This window comes from Silurus meridionalis, chromosome 2 (genome assembly GCF_014805685.1).
Source record: "Silurus meridionalis isolate SWU-2019-XX chromosome 2, ASM1480568v1, whole genome shotgun sequence".
Lineage (NCBI taxonomy): Eukaryota > Metazoa > Chordata > Actinopteri > Siluriformes > Siluridae > Silurus > Silurus meridionalis.
In genome coordinates this window covers 11365199-11382999 of record NC_060885.1, presented here as the reverse complement: position 1 = coordinate 11382999, position 17801 = coordinate 11365199, and the positions used below count along the sequence as shown (strand labels likewise).

At 36.6% G+C, this 17801-nt stretch overlaps 1 protein-coding gene across 4 annotated transcripts in view; it reads left to right on the top strand.

Moving 5' to 3' along the window:
- Window positions 1-17801, top strand: part of ldb3a (LIM domain binding 3a) — a 40030-nt gene that overhangs the window by 16775 nt on the left and 5454 nt on the right. Inside the window, exons 4-10 of one of the 4 annotated variants that reach the window (XM_046870962.1) lie at window positions 1124-1199; window positions 5535-5557; window positions 6339-6542; window positions 7814-7843; window positions 8678-8841; window positions 9295-9331; window positions 9990-10501. In XM_046870962.1, the coding sequence (XP_046726918.1) occupies window positions 1124-1199; window positions 5535-5557; window positions 6339-6542; window positions 7814-7843; window positions 8678-8841; window positions 9295-9331; window positions 9990-10086 (631 nt within the window). In that variant the 3' untranslated portion in view covers window positions 10087-10501. Of the gene's footprint in view, window positions 1-1123; window positions 1200-2426; window positions 2636-5534; window positions 5558-6338; window positions 6543-7813; window positions 7844-8677; window positions 8842-9294; window positions 9332-9989; window positions 10502-17801 lie in introns of those variants that run through there. The other 3 variants (XM_046870953.1, XM_046870970.1, XM_046870976.1) reach the window with 3 other exon arrangements.

The window sequence follows — 17801 nt, the reverse complement described above, 5'->3', positions numbered from 1 at the left end:
GCAGTGTTTTGCCAGATAAAGGTCACAGGAGTTTCATTTTTTCATGTTTCCTTTTAACAAATTAGCTATGCCTCTGGCACTTCAGTTTAATGGGACAGATATAATGTGGAGACACAATCAGAGACACACTGAGTGAAAATAGCAGAAACAATCCTGCTTCATTGTGAAGTCTCTATTTACAATTTCTGTAGTATATGTTTAAATCACCTGTTAAATGAACCACGTTTCTTCCCCAAACTGTTACCTTAGAACTTGAGACACATAATTGGATAGTATTCCTTTGGAAGTGGTAGCATTACATTTTTTCCCTTGCACTAGGATACCCAAATCTCTTTCAGCATTACAATGCCGCTGTGCTCCATGAAGATGTGGTTTACATGGGTTGAAGTAGAAGATTTCGAGTGTCCTGCTATAGAGCTCTGACCTTAACCCTATTTAAAACCTTTGGGATGAAGGAAACACTGACTGCACCCCAGCCCTCCTCACCCTACATCAATATCTGAATTTACTAACACCCTTGTGGCTGAATGAGCACAAAACTCCACAAGCACACTCCAAAATAGTAACTAGTGTAACATCTTCCCAGAAGAGTGGAGGGTATATATGTACAGTATATATTGATGCATACAGTACACACACACACACACACACACACACACACACACACACACACACACACATACACACACATACACACGAAACAACAGCCTGAAACATTCACATTCTGGAGTGTGGTGGTGTCTGCCTTTTTTGTTTTTAATGTGAAACTTCCAGTGCTCTGTGGGATGTGGATTATAGTTTTAGATGTATCCCACTGTCCACACTGAAAGGATGGGGACATGGTAACATGCTGTGAGAACAAATTGTAGAGTCTGGCTGGAAAGATCTCCCAAAGTCCTTTCTAGCTCACTTTGTCGAAATGAGTTTGCAGCTTTAAGTTCTCCTAGATATTACACCTTGTAGGGGATGTGTAACATTATTTAGGTGTCCTCAGTTCTGTCTCTATTCTCTTGGTACTGCATTCGTTAAGATCAGAATGAGTAATGTCATGGAGATTGCTTTTTCAATCAGCTTTGTGTCTCATGCAGCGAATGAACTCTGGCAAACATCTGTTTTGCTTTAGGTCAAAGCGTCCAATCCCTGTCTCTATGACTGCACCAAGAATCGACACTTTGATTCCTGTCATCCCTCACCAGAAGGTATGTGATAACCACAGGCTAACACAGAAGCATCCTTTCAGGATAGTAAGAGCTGACCATGTGCCTCTGTGTACACAAATTTTACAAGAATATATGTATTTTTTTGTGAAATGTCAGTTTTCTTGTGTCAACATTTGTGGAAAATCTGATAATGCTAATAATGACCTCCGGTGGTGGCAAAACAATGTGCAGTCTATTCAGCAAACCAGTTTGTTTAACATTACATGGAATTAGCAAATACATTAAATGCAATATTGTGCCTTTTTAAAATTAGTAATTAATTCTATAATCTATCATTTGTGTGACATAATTTTCAATTTATAATTTGTGTAAGACGAGTGACTTTATATCACATTACAATATCATTGAAAACCAATGAGAGGTGAATGGGGAATGAGATCACTTTTTCATTTCACATGCAACTGCTTTTTTTCAACATGTGACTTGATAAATCCAAATATGTAATAGTTGTTAATGTGTTCAGGAAACACAGCAGAGTGATTGTTATGGGACACTTGAATGTGTATTTTTTTATAACCTGTAATTGATGACTCAAGGATGTTTTTCAAGCATGATATATGATATAGATTCACACTTTACTGCTTTACACTTTAAAATAAAATTTAAAAAAGCATTGTGATGACTAGATTTTAAACCTATAATACTGATACATAATACAGTTCTTATTAATGTTTCAGGTTTATGAAACACATTTACTTTTTCCCTCAACCAGGGTGACAATCATCTCATGTTTATACTATTGAGCAGATGATGGATTATATTAAGGGCCCAACAGTGGCAGCTTGGTTGTGTTGTGAAACTTACAACCTTCCAATCAGAAGTTCAATGTCGGTTTAAAATGTATTTTTCTTCCAAATTAAAAAACGAATATTTACATACATAAATGTAATTTATTTGGAGACACAAATGGCACAAAACCATTCTGGAAGTGTACAGTTTGATTTCATCATCTTAACAGTGGTTGGATTCATAGTGAAATTTCTATGTTAATCGAGCCTTATAACTATAGCACTTAAATTATAAAATATAACAGCTTACTGCAATATTAAATATATTACAGTAATAATTATGTTAGGTATAAGTAAAGATCACCACAATTCCTTTTTTAATGATCAAATTACAAACTCCCTTGGGGCTCCGTGTTTGAGAACTACACACATAGGTCTCCTCTTTACCCCTTTTTATCCATGTGTCTCCTTCTTTAAGGGCCTTCCTTATCAAATCAATGGTGATCTTTCCACCTGTCCTGAAACAAACTCCTACCACTGCAACACACAGGAACCCAGGCAGTCCTCTAGCACACAAAAGAGACAGCAGTATAACTCCCCAATTGGACTGTACTCAGCAGAAACGCTGAGAGAAATGACCATGCTTCAGGAGAGAGCTAAAAGCTTGGGCTCAGGCGAGCCACTGTGGTATGTAAGCAGGTATATTAAGTACATGCAACATGCCAGTAGCTAGGTGAGGCTGTGGTAATATTTAGGTCATCTGACTGAATACTTGAAATGTTAATGGGGAATTAACAAACAAATCAGCATGATTGGTTATGATGCTGAAGCGAATTCAAGAAATGCAATGTTCATACACTTGTCTTTGTACATATTTCCTAATTAGGATATAAATATCTTTAATAAATTTGAGGCAAGTGGTTTGACCCACCTGGCTGCTAACTGGCATGTGTTATGTGACAGAAGGATGACAGCGGTGTGAAAAGCAGTAATTTGATACAGCAGTGGTTCCCATAATGTTTAGGCCATGAACTTTCATCAGGCCTGTGTTCACTCATGCCAGGGTCATGTGTTCACACCACACACTCTTGCAGGCAGCTTTCCAACAGGTGTTCTGACAAACCAATGTTTTACAAAAGGCAGTTATCTACACTATCTAGACTGGAGGCTATACTGACCACAATAATGAATACATTCTACAATCTGATCTCAGCAGACCATTTATTTCCATCTGAATTTGAATATACCAAAAATAATATTTACTGCAAAGCTACCAAAGCCTAGTTAATAGACCACCTTCTGGACACTTTGGCACTGATCTCAAGGTCTAATATTCTACATATGTCATTATTCTACAATAGAGTACAAATGTTAGCACACCATTAAGGCACGATGAAGACATTAATGTTTGTTAACCAGATACAATATTTGGTGTGTTTGGGACAGATATACTCTGGACAATGCACTTCCACAAGTGATAACAGTAATGGTCACTTCATTCTGACAATTGAGTGCTCACTGGATTGGTTTAACAGATATTTATTTGTTTTCATATCTAAACAGTTACATTTATTTGCAAATCTGTGAAAAAATTGCTGAGTGTCATTATTAGTAACAAGAAAATGATTACTTCATATGGTCGCATTATCTTTCCTTTGTCCATTCTCTGTCATATGTTCGCTGAACAGCTTTGGCATTTTTTATTATTATTTATTTATTGGAATTTATGTTATAGTTTCGGAATTGTATTATTATAAATTAATATTTATTGATGATTTACCGAAAAAGTGTTTGAGTGTAGATTATATCTTACCTTATCAGCAAAAAAATTTGTGGACACCTGGCTATCATACCCATATGTTGACCGCTTCTAAACTGGTGCCACAATGTTAAACGAATACAACTGTATTGGGATGTTTTGTGTGCTCAAGAATCACCATTTTGCTTGACTGGAACTAAAGACACTGAAACATATGTCAACATTGCAGTGTTACTGTGCACAAAGCATTCTCCAAAAGCCATGGTTTGCCAAGGTCAGAGTGGAAGAATTTGAGTGGTCTGCACAGAGGTCTGACCTGAACCCCACCGAACACTTGTGGGAATGCTAACTGCACCCCTGACCTTCTGGCTTAAAATCAGCATCTTACCTCACTAATACTCTTGTGGCTGAATGAGCAAAAATCCCCTAAACCATGCCCCAATTTTGAGTGGAAAGCTCTACTGGACAAGTGGAGGTTATTATAACAACAAAATGGGATGTTCATCAAGCACTTCTGGGTTTATTATACATGTGTCCACAAACCTTGGCCATAAAGTGTAGCACCATGGCACAAACAGGCACTTACTGATTTACTAAATGAAGCACTAAGATCATTTTACTTTCCTGTAAAATATAAACTGTTTCTGTACACTTAAAGTGTATGAGGTTACTGTTCTATAAAAAACACTGAGATCTGCCATTTCTGTTCCAGTCTAAAGAGATTAGTGCAGTGAGAGAGAGAGAGAGAGAGAGAGAGAGAGAGAGACACCTGTTACATCTCTCTCTATAAAAGGCAATGGATTGTCAAGTTTCAGGTGTCTAGCTGTCAAAGCAGTATATCCTCCTTTCCTCTCACTCTCACAGCTCAACCTCTTGAGTTTACCCTTTAAGCAATGATTAATGTTATTTAAACATTGCACCCTTTTTCTTAAATATGTGCTTGTAGATTAGTGTAGCTCAATGACTCTGTTTACATCATGAGGCAATAGCGTTGCTAATTGTATGAGGTACACTACACATATTTTAGATTTATAGCCTAGTAGCAACTTTGTTTGACCCTCTGTTGTCCACAAGTTTCTATCAGATCTTGACTAATTCCTTGAGAAAATTTTGTTCAGCATCCTGCTCTGTCTAAAATCACTTTCCCAATTACTAGAAAACAGACTGTTCTATATAGAACACTATACTGGGGGCCGGCAGAAGCAGTTCTTTTTTCAAGAGAACAGAAATCTTTCTGCACTTATTTGGCCTAAAGTTTGTGGACCCCTGACCTTCACACTGCATGTTTTTAAACATCCCATGCCAGATTTAGTCGCTGGCTTTAGGTATTTGCTTATTCAGTTTTTCAGATATGGCATTGATTTCAGGTCAAAAGGCCAGGGAACAGTTGTCAATTCAGGTCACCCCAAATGTGCTGTGGGGTTGAGGTCAGGGATCTGTGCAGGCCACACAACTATTTTGACTCCAAGGGACATTCTGTAGACATTCTGTCTAATTGTCTGCTCTCAAATTGGTGTAACAGTTTGAAGAAGAATTTTTAAAAAGTTTGATAATTAGGTGTCCACAACCTTTAAGCCATATAGAGTCCACTGTAGTGTAGAAGTAGTGTATAATGGTTGATTTTATAGTAAAATATCCAGAGAATATAATTTGCCAACAAAAACTTCAGCCACCACTACAAAATGGTGGCACCTTAAGTAATGAAGCATATATTGAATAAGGAAAAGATTCAGACACAATATCAGATTGTGACTCACTTAACAGATGTTAACAGATGTTTTTATTGTTGTTGTTCCTTTCTTTCTCTCTTTATTTCTGCCACCATAGGTTATTACCAACATGCCAATCAAGTTAGTACCATGCCACTGAGTGGTGTAGTGCTGTGCTGTTATTGTGCATGTCTGTGCCGTGTTTAGGTTCTTGATTTTTGTGCAGCATTGTGTGTTTTGTCAGTTAAATTCTGAGAATCTGCGATTAATTTTTGCTTTTATTGAGAAAGGCAAATTTGTGTGGCTCATACCAGTCTGTGCTTCATGTATGTCAGTGTGTGGCACTGTGTTGTGTCGTGCTGTGCTTAGGAATGGCAGGACTGTAGAATGAATAGAGTGATGATCTCTGTAGCTGCATGTTTGTCATATTCAGAGCTTAAATTCAGATCATTTGTTGTGGCCAGCATGATGAAGACATAGACTGATACAATGTTGTGACAAAAAGTTAAGGCCAGAATTTATGGTTGTTAGTTGACATGTGCAGGAATCTTTTTTTTTATTGTGGTATTTAAAGGAGCTAAATTATATGCATTGTAATGCTCATTTGGACATATAATTTGCACCGTACCTGATTGTGTCAACTCTAGTTTTTGGTTAGAATACTGACATGTCTAAATGACACTATTGATTTCATATTATGAATAAATGAAACATTAAATCAGATTACCTTCTACACAATTTGGCTCTGTAGCTCCTTTAACGCCTCATTTTCTGCAAAAGCACTTTTTACACTTTCTTTCCTGCATGTCTTACCTTCTAGACATCAGTAGATCACCTCTTTTCTGGCTTGCTCCCACTTCATCCCACTTTTCCCCCTCTTTTGTAATCTTTTCCCCACATCCATCTAACTCCAACTTCACAGCAATGAGTACATGCCCAGTTTCAACCCAATTGCCCTGAAGGACACGGCTCTTTCCACCAACAAGCCCATTGAGGTGAAGGGGCCAGGAGGAAAGGCCACCATCATCCATGCTCAGTACAACACTCCAATTAGCATGTACTCGCAGGATGCCATCATGGATGCAATCGCTGGTCAGTCTCAGGCCAGAGGGGCTGAAATGTCCGGGTAAGACCAAATGCACTGACTTACCTTTCTCTTACTGTATCTTTTCTCTCTTGCTTGCATGAGCTATCCTTCCCTATGTGCTTGTCAAATAGCTGTGCTTGGTTCAGCTGTTGCTATGTGCTGAAGATTTCTATCAAGATTGTCATTACCTTTCTCTCATACTCATTCTTCTCTGTTGATCGTGTAGTTTGTATACGAGGAATCCTGATCGGGTTTATTAAGATTTCGTGTTGCTTTGTGTGTATAGTGCGTTAGTGGGAACATTAGCTGTAGTCTCCAGTTACATGTGTTCAAGTGTATTGTTGCATCTACTCTGAGTTTTTGTGGATATTTGTTAGTTGTGCAGTTTTGTGTATATTTTCAATGCCTTTGAAGAATCTTTGATAAAGGCTTATGGTAAAAATTTCTAAGACAAATTATGAAAAATGTTTTGCTAATGCCTATGTATTTTATGCATTTATTATGCACATAATTTTGTCAATCAAAATGTGTTTTCACATTTTTCTTTACTTGCTTAGCTTGTTTCTTGCTCAGTTTGTAACTGCATTTGTGTTGTTAACTACTGTTATTCTAAAATAGTGGTAAAGAGTTTTGTCCAAAACTTTTACTGCTAGTATAGATTTCCTGGTTTCAAACGACTTGAATAGAATAAGTTGTGGAGTTGTGCAAAAGCAAGATAACACAAACTCACATAGACTCTAGTAAACTAAGTTTAAAATTAAAAAGAAGTTAACATGTCTCAGTGAAAATTATGATAATTTTTTTGGTAAAATGGCTTTTGGTTGAAAGGTCATGTCTTTTTTACGTTTGAGCTTCTGTCTTGCTAGTTGTGTTAGTATTAAGTTTAAAGGTGTATTAAAGTGTATAGGAAAAAAATGGTAGGTTCCTTTATGTAAAACAGAACCCTTAAATATTCAAAGAACCCTTGAGAAATCATCTCTGATAGTAGGTTTCTTAGTAAAAACCCTTTTAGAAAGTTTGTAATCATAACCTGTTCAAAGATCCTATAAAGAAAGCCTTTTCCTAAGACTGTATGTATGTGGTATATAATGGTTCTTGCTGAGGGAATACTGTAGGGTGATTTTCAGAACATTGTCATAAATGTCAATATGGCAGGTCAGTTATGTCCATCTCATTGCACACTCTGCCCCTCCTCAATCATGTTCATCCATGGCTCCACCCTCTCTCTGCTGCCCCTCTGCTGTTCCTCTTTGCTCCTTTTGCTGTCCCTCTGTGCCCCTCTGCTGCCTTGGCTGGGTGATATTTCCCAGCGATGAGGCTCTCTCTGGCACTTCTCTTCCGTAAGTAGCTCAATTCATGTATTCATCAAATACTTCCCCTAAAGTGCAGTCTCTTTCTCTCTCTCTCTCTCTCTCTCTCTCTCTTTCTCTTTTTCTCATGCAATTCGACATGTTACAAACCTCATCTCAAAGCCTCCCTTATATCCTCATCTTAACCTGAGGTTCATACTTGATTGCATACTTGATGTTGCTCATGAGAACATACACTCATCTTAAGATGTAGATTAGGGAAAAATAATCCAATTTCCCATCTGTTGGCTGTGGATGTTGCATTCATTAATTGATATGTTGACCACTTTTCTGTTGCAATACTTGGGAACTGTAAATTTATAGAATATTAGAATACTTTAGAAAGGTCTGTTGAAATGGGCTTTGGTCACTTTGGCTACTTTGTGAGATGATTTGATTCACTTATGTATGTCAAAAAATATATGTGGGAACCACAATATCACTGCTCTTCTCTGTCATCCTTCTGGGCAAGAGTTTGAAGCTAACTAAATGTTTGTACTGTTAGTGATACTGTAGACAAGCTTCCGCTGTTTAGAAAGCAATGATGTCCCATGTTTGTCGGCTTATGCTAGAGAGTGCTGCCTTTTCCCTTTAAAAAAAAATCAAAGGTCTGAAAGCAGATAACGCTGGTAACTTTATTTTTGTTAGAAACAAATATAACAACTACTAATATCCAGTTGGAAAAAAACCCCTAATTGATAAATATCACAAAAGGACCTTTTTGCAGTTAACCCATTCACACAGTACACTCATACTGTATAAACCTCAGGCTGTGTTGGCTGAGGTTTGTGTGCTTTATGGTCATGGCTCTCTCTGTGGTTACAGTAGTCTGCCTGTTAAAGAGCGTGTTATAGACAGTGCTTCCCCAGTGTATCAGGCTGTGAATGCCAGCGGAGAAGTGCTAGAGCCTGCTGAGTGGGCACGGAGAGCTGCACACTTGCAGTCCAAGTCCTTCCGCCTCCTCGCCCACATCACCGGCACTGAATACAGTGAGTGTGCTCTCCAAAAACAAACACACCATTTAACCTTCATGTTCTGTTCACAACAGGAAACTGTTAGCAGTCATTGCTAAAAGTTAAATGATATAAACAGTGTTTTTTTTAGTAATTAATCATTATTCTGTTGAGTGTATAGTGATTTAGAGAATACTATTATGTAAGTTAAATGCACCTTATTTTTAAGATATTGATATATAATTTGTAATAAAGGGAGAAGTGCCTGATAAAGATCACAACCTGAAATTACAATGCATTATAATTGAGTAATTAATCATTTATATTCATGCGTTAATATTGATTGAATAATTCGGGTGGGGGTGGGGGGGATGGGTGTCGATGCAACAAAGCATGAAGGTTAAATCTTTATTTAAACAATACACAGATTGGTAAAGGATGACTGTTCTCTAATATTCTTCTATCATTTGTTTTTTTTTTCTTTTGCAGTGCAAGACCCAGATGAGGAAGCTCTTACAAGAGCGAGGTAGGCAGCTAGCAGCAGCACCTGGTGGCAAAAGTCATCGAATTATTGACCCTTGAGATAAATCCTGATTCGAAACCTGAAGGACTGACCTGGACTAGCCTGACCCCTCTCTGTGCTGAAATTCATTTAAACAAACATCATCATATTATATCAACCCAACACACATTTTATAATTCCTGCAGCTTTGTACTGTATGAGCTGGTGGTTCTTTGTCGGTTCCTCTTGGAGAAAGAAAGAGGTCAAAACTAGAAACCTTTTACTTTTACTTAGAAGTAAATGTCAACAAACAATCTTACTAAAAAGGTATAGTTTAGCTTTAATAGAAAGGATTGGCACATTACTTTCACAATACATTAACATTCTACACTTTCTCAGAATTAAACACTAAGAATCTTAATCTATACAAAGAACCATTAAATAACCTGTTAGAATGTAGCTTCTGTGACATTTGTCAAATTTAAACAGTCATACAATCTCACATGTAAGATATAGTATGGCCTCAGATTTAAAGGCCAATGTTTCAGGATGTTCAGTGTATTTAAACACTTGCTGATCTTGGACAGTGATCTTGGAGTGGAGGTCATCATCCCTAATTCACACCTTTCTTCTGTTTCTTGTCTGTCTCTTTTTTTCCTCTATATCTTTCTTCATGCCACAGGGAAATATTTGAGGCAGGAGTTAAAGGCCCTCGTTTTGCCAAACTGAAAGGCTGGCACAACGGCCTGTCTGCCCAAATCCTTAACTTAGCTCACTAAAGAGCTCAGGTCAGACAGCGCAAGGCAGATGATGTCGTGGAAAGTAGGCAGTCAAAGCATGAGAGAGAGATAAACTGAGCAAGAAGACAGTTGGTTCAATCAGGACAGCCCCATGGACAGATTTTATGTTCATGATGTATACTCTTACGATGCTGTCTTGATTGTAGAACATTTTATAGAAGGTCTTGGCCGTTGTGTAATGTTTCCTCACGCTGTCTCTGTATCTGAGTCTAGGATAATAAGCAAATGAAAACCGTAAGACTGTTAACTGAAAATTACTGGGCAAGTTTCTTGGCAATTTGCTTCGATTGAATTTACTTGTGAAATTGATTAAATAGAAGTCTGCATGTTGAAATGTTGAAATCTGCAAAAAAGATCTGGATAATAAATAAAAAAGGAATGTATTATTGAGCGATTTCTGCAGTATGAGTCGATTATTGATTAGGGGGTCACACAACAAAACATTTACATATCAAAAAATGAAAATGAACCACACATAGTATAATAGGTACAGATTATAAGGTGTGTATCTTTTTAATTCACTTGCTAGTGTAATCTTTGAATTATATATTGTAGTTGGATAAAATCATTGTGGATTTAGAAAGTTTATAGACAGAGCACATTGAGTGGTCAGGGCATGCAGTGCAGATACATGATCTTCAGCTTCCAGTTCTTTCTTGCAGATCTCAAATAGTTCATAAAACCACATGGTGCCAGGAAGAGTTATTTAAAAGCCTTAGACATGTCTGTTTCTTCATTTACTTAGGATTATAAACAGAGCCACTAAGCTGTTGCATTTGCTGTGCTGAGAGTTTACAGTTGAGTGCAAAGGTTTGCATAGCCTTATGTTTCCTCTGTGTCACAAATAAAACATTTTGTTTAAATGGCGCATGTTAAAATGTTACTACTAGACAAAAAAATAGCAAAACATCAGTTTGGATTGCATTTTTTGAGTAAATCTCATGCCCTAAAAAGGAAGTTTCATGCTGAAAAATGTTCAGTCTATTTAAGTTTGCCTATCTGCAGTGTGTTTAGTGATTCTGGGGCTAAATTGTTGCTTGGTGCTGTATTATTGATATTCTCACACCAAGCTGACCAGGGGGACATTGTCATCAATTTCAAACATTTTTTTGATTTGTTATGATATTGTTTTGATTTGTTTTGTCGATTTGATATGTTGATTGTTATGTCAGTGTTGATTTGGGATTTCGTCTTGCACCATTTTCACATAATGTTCATTATCTTTTCAATGAAAAATCCAACTTGAAAGACGTAGAGACACAGTAAGCACTTTATTCAAAACTTCAGAACGTGATACAGTTATACAATGCAGTTGTGATGAGTTGCAGAGGTTCTTGCTTGGCTACTTAGCAGTCTAGGTGATGTTCATTGTAATGATGTTAGTGGTATTTGTACAAGGGTTTCATGTTTTTGACGTTAATCTGTTATAAGAAGAGCATACAGATGAAGAGGTGAGCGAGCTGGAGGGACTAAAGGATTCAAGTGCTGATGTGTTGCTCCCTTTGGGTAGAGATGTAGCACTTTGTAATTTCTATCGCTACATCTCTACCTAGTAATGGAGAGGAACTTTCTCATGTTAGGATACACTAGGATATAATGTTTTTATATATTTTATATATAAAAATATATAAAACTATATATATTACCATTTATTTTTAGATCCATTAATCATAGATGCAAACCTTTGTACTCAGCTGTAACTTAGAGGAAAGTGTCATTTAGAAGAGATTTTTATTTCAGGAATAGCATTTACAATATTTTACCACTTTATAGTCAGATATAGTAGGATTGGGTACTTCAGTCATTACCATATATACAGTCAGATAGTATACACTTTAAGCAGTTATGAAAGATGTTCAGCTATATTTCAATCCGAGGAATAGCAACTTTTCTGTAGAGCTGGTTTGTGGCTGAGACGACTTATGAGGGAGATGGAAACCAAACGATCTCTGCAACATTGGCTGTCTGGCTTCCTTCCAGCAAAAGAGATAATAGAGGCAAGAAGGAAATCTGTATTTGCGAGTAGAGAGTCGTTAAACCTTTCAAGAACTTGTTTCTGAAGGTAATTCGGCTTGTTTGGTTGTGATGTAGGGAAATACTGATGGCTGTGCCATGGACTGTTGTTGTTGTTGGCTGCTGTTTGCTCTTGGGTTCACTCGATGCCACTGCTAATTGCTTGGCCATTCTCATGTAGGCTTTTTCTGTTTCTGCTTTGCCTCCCTCTACCCGCAATGCATGCTCTGCAAGTGATGGCACTTGATGGCTGACCTTTCTTCTTGCCTTCATTTCTCTTTTTTCCCTCCTCATCGAGTCATTTGTACATACACATCATGCTTTATACTTATTCATTTATAATTTATAAGTACATATGTACTGTCAATGACAATTTAGACTTTAACTTATTCATCTCTTATAACATTGTGTACAACCTTAATTCCAAAAAAGTTTATGACACTGTGTAAAATGTAAAAATCTCATAAACCCATAATTTATTCACAATAGAACATAAAAAACGTACCATTTTTCAACAGGGGAAATGTATTATTTTAAAGAAAAAGTCAAGTCATTTTGAATTTGATGACTGCAACACATCTCAATAAAACTGGGATGAGGCAACAAAAGTCTTAAAAAAGGAAGTGTTATTAAATTGAAATAGTCTTTATTTCGCAACCAATTAGGTTCAGTAGGTCAGTAAGATACTAGGGTATACATAGAGGGGTCTTCAAATTGTGGAACATTTTCAGAATAATGTTCCTTAACATAAAATTGCCAAACAACTGAATATCCCATCATACATAATATCATACATAAGTACATAATATCATCAAACATCTCAAAGAATCTCTATGCACCAGGGACAAGGGCAAGAATCAATATTGGATGCCTGTGATCCTCAGGCCCAAAACAGACATGGTTCTGTGAAGGAAATCATGCAAAGAAGAAGGCCAAAACTCATTTCAAATGTACTGATGCAAAGTGGAAAACTGTTCTGTGGTCAAATGAATCAAAATGTTCATTTATTTTTGAAAACTATGTACAACACATCCTACAGACTAAAGAGGAGAGGGACCATCTGGCTTGTTATCAGTGCGCTGTTCAAAACACCACTTCTCTAATGGTATAAGAGTGCATAGTGCCTGTGGAATGGGCAGCTTGCACATTTGGAAAGGCTCTATCAATGCCGAACGATATGTATACAGGTTTTAGGGCAACAAATGCTTCCATCCAAAAAAACGTTTTTTTTTAAAGAAAGCCTCGCATATTTGAGCAAGACAATGCTGACTGCATACTGCATTTATTACAATAGCATGACTTCCTAGTAGAACGGTCTGGGTAATGAACTGGCCTGCGTAAAGTCAAGACCATTTTAAAACATTTGGCACATAATAAAACAAGAAAATACAACAAAGGACACCCATAACTGTTGAGCTACTGTTAGAATCCTGTAGCAGACACATATGGGACAACATTCCTTTCCCAAAACTTCAGCAACTGGTCTTTTCTTAGTTCTCAGATGCATACAAACAGAAGACATAATACAACACAGTGGTAAACATGAACTTAATTTATTGTGTAACAATATGGAATTATGAGATTTGCAAATAATTAAATTCTTTCCATATTTTTATTTTTAGGTTTTAATTTAGATTTTGCACATTGTCCAATTACTTTTTGGATTGGGTTTGTAGATTTTCTGTAGGATTTCCTTCTTTCAGGTAACTGCTGTTACTAACCTATTAAATACATACTATATCCCCAATATTTAGTCTTACAATTTAATATTAGCTTAATCACAGTGCCATGTTTTCCAAGTAGTTATTATATATACATTTTATTATATATACATTCTTTGTATTCTTAAAAGCAGCAGCATCACTTGTATAATATATGTTTGTTTATTTGTTTACTTATATGTTTCTATTTTTAATGTTATGATTATTATGATGACTATAATGATTAAGATTATAATTCTAATCAATTTACTTTAATTTTAGTTTTTCTCATTTATCATCCAGTTACTGACATACCATCAAATATCTCTCTCTCGACTCACTCTGTCATTTCTTTCTAGTTGTTTTTTATATGTCTCTAAAAGCATGAATAAACCATAATGAGTACACAATCATATGTTGTACAGTATAAATATGCTATCCACTTTTATAACTCTGATAAAGCTTCAATCATTATAAATGCATTCGTAATTTTGACAGTCGTTGTTAAATGACAAAGGTTCTGTGTTGTATTTCAGTTCAGAAGTTGAATTTATTATGCAGTTTTGTGGTAGGTCTTATATATTTGATTTTTTTGTGCACATTGGTTTGGCAGTGTTTAGTCTAAAAGTAAATTGGCTGTAAAGACACTTACTGGTGCTTTAATAGCTTACGAGACAAATATACACTATATGGACACAAGTATTGAGATGCCTGACTACTCCAGCTATATCTGGGTCTTCCCCAAACTCCAGTTCCAGCATGCCAATGCACAAAGACAGCTCCATGAAGATATGAGTTGGAATGGAAGATCTTGAGTGACCTGCTATAAAGCTCTAACCTCAACCCTATTAAACATCTTTGGGTTGAATTAGAATGCTGACTGCAGCCCAAACCTCCTCACCCTACATCAGTAGCTGACTTTACTAACACTCTTGAGGCTTATAGAGCACAAATCTCCACAACCACACTCCCAAATATAGTGGACCATGTGGGAGTTATTATAGCACATGGTGACTAAATGCGGAATAGGATGTTCAAAAAGCACATACAAATCTTATGGTCAAGTGTCCACAAACGTTCAGCTATATGGTGTAGTTTCCAATTTGTCTATGTGAATCAATTCTTTTAGAGTACCACTATTCAACACTGCTGAATATGTTACTAACAACTATATAACAGCTAATGATGTCTCATTAGTTGATTCAAGTGGTTTCCACAAGAAATAAAAACACCAAAGTGTGTCAAAGTGATCTCCATGATTGAAATTGATTAAGGAAATTGTGAAATTGTGCCTGAAGTGTTCAATAACCTGTTGGTTCTGTGGAATGGCTAAAACTGTTAGAAGAATAATGAAGAGCTCAATCTGGAATGTTAGTCAGCAGGTGGTGCTGGTTTGCTTAAAAATACTTTTCTTTAATTTTTTTTTCTCTAAAGAGATTGAAATGTAATCTGAGTAAAATGGTACATTGTAATAATAGTATCTGTTTTTGAACTGAAGATGTTTTTTTTTTTTTTTTTTTGATAAGCTGCTGTTTGCAATGTGTACAATGTCACACTCTTTTTCAAGTAATTGTAGATACAGATTATTGCCATGCCATGCAATGGTTAGTGTTAGTTTGTCAATTTCAGGTGTGCACTTATGTGTGATAGTAGAAGTAGACAAATAGTTCTTACTCTTGTTTCCTGTGCTATGTGTCCCATTCGAGCTTCTCACTTCTCCCAACTGTCCTTCTGCCTCCACTCCACTAACGAGAACACACAGCCTACAAACACACCTACTTACTACACATAGAACATGCACAGCTTGTGCAATCATCCTACACATCCAGTCAGCTGAAAGCACTGAACAATCTGACCACACACAGTGATTTGTGAAGACCAAAAGCCTTCAATCTGACAATGTCGGAATTGTATAACTTTTATGATTTAGGTTTCTGTTCAAATTTAATGTGACTTTAAGTGGAAGGAAGAATAGGTGGAGATGATTTGGAAAGGTTGTTGTGTGTATGAGGGGTCAGCCATCAGTCCACCACCAGGCTGCTGCTGCTAAATGCCTGCCGTTTATCTACTTTCCTCTGCCTCAGCATCAATCTTTATCAATAAGTTCAATAGTAAAAGCGAAATGCTTTAGCTACTACAATTTGGTTTTCGATCAGTTTATAAGATTTTGAGATTGTAATAACACACTTGTAATCACAGAGATGACTTTCTTTCTTTGTTTCACTTATATCCACAGACGTTCATTTGTACCCACACATCCTTTCTTTTATTTTGGTTTCCTCCCACATCCATGTTCCAAAACCAATTGAGTCTGTAACAGTAACAGCACTATATATGAAAAACTTCCAAAACGAGGTACTGTTGTGTTGGGGTGATGTAAAAAGGTCAAAATGTTGTTTTCATTTTAGTGTGCTCTTGCTCGGGGTGATAACTAGTTTTAAAATATTGCAGGGTCTATTAGCCTTAGCTGCTCTGATCAGAAGGAAATATAGCTTCAGTGCTGCTGAATTATTGGCACCTTTTGCAAAGATGAACAAAGCAGACCATGCTTCATTTTACCATTATAATCAATGACGCCCTTGTCTTGGCAAAGGAAGGATTAAAAACAGCTAATGCTATTAAAATCAGTATAGATTATATTAATAGTGGAGTTTGACAGTTAGTATCGTTTTATAAATCAAATTAATTAGACTTTTATTCTACATGGACAAATGTATTGGGACACCTGACCTTTTCAGCCATATGTGGTTAGTTCTCAAAGTTGGAGCCACAAAATTGTATAGAATGTATTTGTAAGTGATAACATCCTAACCCTTCACTTGATCTAGGAAACCCAAACCTGTTCCAGCATGAAAATGCCCCTGTGCACAAAGTAAGTTTTATAAAGATATGGGTTACATGGGTTGGAGTGGAAGATCTTGAGTGACCTGCTATAGAGCTCTGACCTCAACCCTACTGTACACTTTTGGAATGAATTGGAACACTGACTACACCCCAGGCCTCCTCACCCTACATCAATACTTGTATTTTGTAATACCATGTGGCTTAATGAGCACAAATCTCCACAACCACTACAAAATCTACTGGCACATATTTTCTGAACAGTGGATGTTATTATAACAGCAAATGGGGCCTAAATGTGGAATGGGATTTTCAAAAAGAACATACATGTATGGTCAAGTGTCCGCGAATATTTGTCCATGTAGTATATAAATTTCACAAGTTATTCAACTATATAACAGCATGAATAATGGTAGATAGCAAGATTTTAGACACCTTTAGGCAGGCTGACTGTTTTACCAAATGTTATAAGAATTCAGGCACAGGGATAACAAATTATATTGTGGAGCAATAGAAAACACATACATGCCCATCATTACTCTTTACTCAGCTGAACACTGTTTCCTTTTATACCAGTGCTGAAATGATCACTGATCAGTAATATCTTTCATGTTAAAAGGTGAAACGTTATTCAAACATTGCAACTTTGTCCATTGACGTCAGAAGAGAAGTCACAAGTTAACTGCTTGTTTGAAGTTCGTTACGGTTTACAAACTGATTACACTTATAGTTCGCTGTGGTACATATTAAAGAGAAACCAACACATTCACTGCATGATGAAACTTTCTAGCAAGGTAGCAATGAAAACACCGTAGCAAAGTGGATTAGTGGCAGAAAAGCTCAATTTTGATTAGGACTTGGACATAGCAACATCTAGTGGGTTTTCCCCACGCCACCATATTTTTCTACAAGTTAGGTATACTAAATAATGTATAAAGTCCATTTTATCCAGCATGATGACTTTAGAGAGGGTGCCAATCATTCTCAGCAAATTACTTTAAAATGATAGAAGTCCACCTGGTATATTTACAACAATATGTTGTAGGTCCTGAAAATGTAGTGTGACCCATGACTTCTCTGTGCATTTCATTTACAGAGTAGGCTACTGAGTACTTGACTAGTTGTGTAGAGATTAATGCT